The sequence below is a fragment of the Delphinus delphis genome, chromosome 3, assembly GCF_949987515.2.
Source record: "Delphinus delphis chromosome 3, mDelDel1.2, whole genome shotgun sequence".
NCBI classification, from domain to species: Eukaryota; Metazoa; Chordata; class Mammalia; order Artiodactyla; family Delphinidae; genus Delphinus; species Delphinus delphis.
Genome location: NC_082685.1, coordinates 55,698,919 through 55,705,035, shown reverse-complemented (window position 1 = coordinate 55,705,035; position 6,117 = coordinate 55,698,919). Strand labels below are relative to the sequence as shown.

The window sequence follows — 6,117 nt, the reverse complement described above, 5'->3', positions numbered from 1 at the left end:
TTACTCCCACTCTTGCTTGCCTCAAATGATTTCTATTGAAGATATTTAGGTAAACCTTTAATGGACAACGTGTGAAAAGGTCCGTTGACTATAGGGCTAATTGAGACAAGCTCATGGGTACTGAGCAGGGGGCCTTCGGACTTTGAAAGGTCCACTTCCTGCAGAAGCCATTCCTGTTCTCTTTTCTACTTTAATCCAGACCTGCTTGAATGAAGCCCCATTAAGTAGCTACTGACCACTTACGTACGTAATATATAACTTAAATGTATAAATAACTTAGATGTAAAGTAGAAAAATGGTTTTCTTTTAAAGAAAAAGCAAATGGAAGACCAGCCACCGCTCTGGAGCACACCAGGCATGACACTGAGCATCCCCTCCCCAAATGTCTGCCCCAGACCCCATTTGTCAACATCCATCACCCTGACCCTCTTGCCTCTGGCAATACGGCTAGACTTACCTCAGAGGTTTCACAGATAGAAAAAAGCTGAAGGAAACTGGGGATTCCATACCAGGTGTACATTCCACCAGCAGTGATTGACACACATGCCATGTGCGATCATTAACACTGGGAGCCTGCCTGTTTTCAGCTTTACAGGCTGCTTAAGAACACTTCTTATTGAGAGAGACTCTGCTGGTCTTGGATCATCATGGAATGATGAGGCTTACTTTAGTAAGAATGACCCTCTTACATTATAGGGCCAAAAAACAGATGCACAAGTGTGTGGGGATCAGACGAACTATGTTTTTTTGTTTTTGGTTTTTGTCAGTGCCTATATACATACATATGGTACAGTTTAATAAAGTTGCTTTTCTTATGTTTCATTGCTTTGTAAAGTCACATCATATATACAGTCATCAATAAAACTCACAGATGGCCAGTACAAAATTTAGAAGTTTCCAACACTGTAAAAAAATGACAAGGAGTTATTAGCCCTCAGGTAAACTTCAGGATGGGTCAGCCCTAACATTAATCACTGTGGACTGCAAGCACTAAGTTCTGTCTAGTTCTATTTGAGAGGAGAGGACTTCATCCACTGGTACCGTCACCTGATCACCATCAGGGCACAAAAAGTTCTCATGGCTTTGGCACTCTCTGTTCCCTGGAAGGGTTTCTGACTGGTGGAGGCAGAGAGGACAGTGAACGATCCAGAAGGAATCAACAACCCCTAAATGGGCCAATTGTACATCCTGGAATCCTACCCAGGCCAGGACCCGGAGACTGGAAGCTAAGAACTGTTGTCAACTACATGGGTCTTCATCCAAGCACAGAAGCACAGCCCCATCCCTCACCCCTTCCTCAGTCTAAAGTAGAGCAGAGGGGGAAGCTCTTTGGGAGAAGAGAGGAAGGAAATTTGGTACAGACAAAGGCCAGGCTACTTCCCAGAGTCCTAATGCTCTAGGCCACACCTAACTAAGAGTGTGGAATATGATCCCACTTTGAAGATGAATAGCACTATTAAGAGTAGAACATCTTGGGAAAATCCAGGATGCCTACTCTGAAACTTTAACTCGAGGCTGTGGAAGACACATCAGTATGCAGGTATATTCTCCTCTTAAAAATCTAAGATGACAGAGATCACCCTGGTGGTCCAGTGACTAAGGCTCCACACTCCCAGTGCAGGGAGCCCAGGTTGGATCCCTGCGCAGGGAACTAGATCCCGCATGCCACGACTAAAAAAACATTCTGCATGCTGCAACTAAAGATCCTGCATGCCGCAACTAAGACCCGGTGCAGCCGAATAAATATTAAACAAAAAATCTAGAGGAGAAAAAATATGAAATCTTGCCATTTGCGACAACATGGAGGGACCTTGAGGGTATTATGCTAAGTGAAGTAAGTCAGACAGAGAAAGATAAATACTATAGGATTTCACTCATATCTGGAATATGAAAAACTATAATAAACAAACAAAACCCCTAATAAATGAACAAACCAAAACCAAATAAAACAAACATGTCATTACAGACAACAGAGTAGTTATTATCAGAGCAGGTAGGTAAACGAGGGAGACAAAGTGGATAAAGGGGATCAACTGTATGGTGATAGATGAAAAATAAATATTTGGTGGTGAGCACATTGTAGGGTATACAGATGTAGAAATATAATGCCATAAATCAAGATTACCTCAATAAAAAATAAAATAAATCATTGTAAATGAAAAAATGTAGATGGATATTTTCGTTTTCAAGAACCAAACACTTTTTAAAAACTTTAATTGGCTAATATAGTGCACATGTTAAGCAGACTTTTAAAGAGACCCTACATCTTGAGTGGGTTAAGTAATCATTTATAACCATCTTGAAACATGTTTAACTCGGTTTTTCTAGTGACATGAGATTAAACATGGAAACCAAACTGTGTTTCACTCACAACATATAAGCAAACAAACTGCATGTACATGTGTAGATTTATGCAAAAGCCCGGTGATACAACTATGGTTAGCTTTTCAGATTAGGTACATACGGCCACCCACTCGCCCTGTATTATCTCACCAAACACAAGAGCAGCAACTTTTCTATTTCAATACAATTATGGGCAGAAATTATATGATATAAAATAGAGGTTCTTCCATAAAGGTTAAGATTTAGCATATAAGCAGGGAAGACAAAAGCAAAGTTCCCATGAAGTCAAAAATAATACCACACTGGTCCAGTGCTCCATGAAACTCTGAGTTAAATTATAGTCCTCAAAGGCGTGTACTTGGATCCAGATTCACCAAGACACTTCAGTATGCTTCAAACTGGCTCATCATCATCTTCCTGCTGTATTCATAAGCCAAAAATAGTGCCGCATTGGCAGGGAACGCTCGAATCAAAGTAGCTTTCAGACCAGAATATAAAGCTGCTACTCCTTCCTTTTTCACAACACTTAAAAGAGTTCTGATAAGTCCTGCCTGTTTTCCAAGCATGGAAAGAACCTGAATTCTGGATTTGATACAATCCACTGGGTATATGACAAGCCAAAGGCAAATTCCAGCAATTCCACCGCTTAACATCAAGGGGACAGGGCCTAGTTCATCTTTTGATCCATCCGAGGCAAAAAACGATCGGCTCAGTTCATAGCCACCGAAGAAGAAGAAATAGCCTGGTACTACTTGAAACAGAGTGCTCGTGAGTCCGTGGTAGAAGCCCAAGGGGCCATCCTTTCTAAGGATACTCTTCACGACGGACCAAACTGTATTATGGCTTTTTGCTATCCTTCCTGACATCTCCAGTTCGTGCATGGTCTGCAGCCGGCACTTCACCAGCTCAGTGGGGCACAGGGCCAGCGCGGCAAACGCAGAGGCGATGGAACCAGCGGCCGCAGTCTGCAGATCATTCAGCTTCGCCCGCTTGTCCAATCCAACCACTTTCCTCAGGAACTGTTGGCAGAAGCCGTAGCACAAGAAGAGGACTGAGTTCTCGGCGACGTAGGCCATCAGCGCGGGGCCGGTCCCTTTGTAGAAGCCCCGTAAGCCCACCTGGGAGTACGTCTTCAGGCCACAGTCGACGAGGCCCTTGTACAGGCCAGGGAACGTCTGCATCTTCACTTTCAGTGTGTCGAAGGGCTGCCCGGTCAGGACGCATGCTGTGCCCCCAAGGGCCCCCGCGGTGAGGTCGATGGCGGCTTGGATGGCAGGATTGGATTTCATGTTCGCCCACTCTTCTGCTGGTCTCCGAGGAAGGGAACTCTCTGGAGCTTAGGAGGCCGTCCCGTGTCCAGCCGCCTGCTCTTGGTTCTCTCTCCGGCGCGGGAGAAGCCGCTTAACCCCAGACTAGGCCGCGGGCCGCCCTCCCCACGCACTGAAATAACCCCCGACCCGCGGGCCGCGCGCGCCTCTCCTGGCGCCCTGCGGCCGCCGCGTCTGGGCCCTAAACCCGTCAGCCGCCCTCCCTCTCGCTCCGCGCCGCCGGCGGTCCCAGCGCCCGCGGGCCCCGGGGCCGACTAGAGAAACACTTCTAGTGAATCTCAATACAGCAGTAGAAAGCTGTCCGATAAACTCCTGCGATTACGGCCAGAAACTCCAGGCGCTGCTGCGGCGGAGGAAGACTTGCCTTCCTTTTCGGCCAGAGACCCCCACCTCCCGGCAAAACAAAATGGGAGGTGCTTGATCGCGCCTCGGTTCAAAGGGTCAATCTACAGATACAAAGGTTTAAAATAGGGAAAACGAACAAACACTTTGCGGGGTTTACCTGACAATCGGTGGCTCCTTCGGATCAGAAAACCCTTAATCGTCTCCGGAGAGGAATGGCGGCTCCACAAAGGTGCCGGCCGCCGCGCCTCTCCAGGTGTAGCTCTTTGCCCGCCGGGGGCGACGCCGGGGGAGGCCTGAGGCGGGCAGATCCTCTCTTTCGTGGTAACGTCGCCGAGGATCCTGGCCTGAAGCCCTGTGAGCTGGTGGGACGCACACCCTCGTTATTTCTAGAGGTTAAGTCAAGGCCGTGTACAATCGCATTGGAAAACATTTATATACAGCTAAAAAACTTGATATAAAAGACCTGTGTGGCTCCAGCGCTCTGTGCGTGCTAAGTCTCGGGGTTCTTGCTGAGGAGCCATGCAGCTTTATGCAGCAGCAGTTCTGGATATAACTGACTACAGGCCTAGTAGGCAAGATGCAGTTTGGGGCATCAGTGAGGGTACCGCTGTCAGGACACACTTTTCCTCCCATATGCTTATAATCCCAGCGTTGGAACGAATTCTCTTAAAGTTTACATTTTAAGCCCTAGGCGGTATTTTACTTTGGGGGTAAAAACAAAATGGTGGAGGGGGCAGAAAGTATGCTAAAAGGATTCTTTCATTTAGAAAGCTTTCCTTGTCTGATTCTTTGGGTATCAGTTAATATTTAAAAGTGAGGCACCTAAAAGCAGATTGTGCGTGGATACTGTTTGTCAACAGGTAGACTTCATTGTAGTAAGTAGTGACTTGGCCTTTTCTTTGGAGAGTGCCCAAATGTATCTGGATTTCTTTTCTCTGGTACCATATGGTTTCTTCAGAGAATAATCTTCCAGTCTTGACTGTGTGTGTGTCTGTGTGTGTTTGCGGGGGAGTGGGGGTGCGGGGGATGTTTACCTTGGGTACTGATTTAATGACACCAAGTGGGAGAAGAGGGTTGACATCCTGCAGTCAGAAAACAGACTTTCACACAATTCCCTTGTTCAATGCTATGGACCCCCAGCCTCCATCTGTGCCTCCTTTGGTTCAATTTACCCAGAAAATAAACTTTCTGTCTGTGGCATGGGGAAGGAAAAGTCATCTGGCTTGAGTGAGATAGGGCTCCTGGACATCCAACAGCTCTGAGCACAGATCTTATTATCTTTTTTGTCTGTGCCACATGGCATGCAGGATCTTAGTTCCCAGACCAGGGATGGAATCTGTGGCCCCTGCGGTGGAAGCCCAGAGTCCTAACCACTGGACTGCCAGCGAAGTCCCTGAACACAGCTATTAATGAATCCTGTTTCTAGCCTCACACCTTCCCTCTTCCTTGGAAACTGCCTGCAAAAACTGAGCCTCAGTGTCTATATCAAGTGGGTGGGTTTGTTTCTCCTTGGTGTACCTCCTTGCAGACATTTAGCATGTAACTTTCTGTGATCTATGAATTTATCGTTTCTTCATCTGCTTTGGCCTTCTGAAAACATTGACATCTCTCATCCACTGTTGTCTCATCTCCTATTTTCCTTGCCCTTGGGGGTTACTATATTAGCAGGCTATCTGACAGAGAAAAGAGATTCATGAGAACAATGTGTCATTTTAAACTAGAAAAAAAATTTTTTAATTTTTAAAATTTTTAAAATTTCGTATCACATTTGATGTTTTTTTTAAAATTAATTTTATTTATTTTTGGCTGCATTGGGTCTTTGTTGCTGTGCTCAGGCTTTCTCTAGTTGCCGCGAGCGGGGGCTACTCTTCGTTGCGGTGCACGGGCTTCTATTGCGCTGGCTTCTGTTGTTGCAGAGCATGGGCTCTAGATGCACGGGCTTCAGTAGTTGTGGCATGCAGGCTCAGTAGTTGTGGTTCACGGGCTCTAGAGAACAGGCTCAGTAGTTGTGGCACATGGGCTTAGGTGCTCCACAGCATGTGGTATCTTCCCGGACCAGGGCTCAAACCTGTGTCCCCTGCATTGGCAGGTGGATTAACCA

At 46.4% G+C, this 6,117-nt stretch overlaps 1 protein-coding gene across 1 annotated transcript; it reads right to left on the bottom strand.

Annotated features, from left to right (window-relative positions):
* Positions 1-2,726: 2,726 nt before the first annotated feature.
* On the bottom strand, positions 2,727-3,632 carry LOC132422050 (mitochondrial ornithine transporter 2-like). Its single transcript, XM_060006886.1, has one exon. It carries the CDS (start codon positions 3,630-3,632, stop codon positions 2,727-2,729), a length of 906 nt encoding a protein of 301 aa, XP_059862869.1.
* Positions 3,633-6,117: the final 2,485 nt, after the last annotated feature.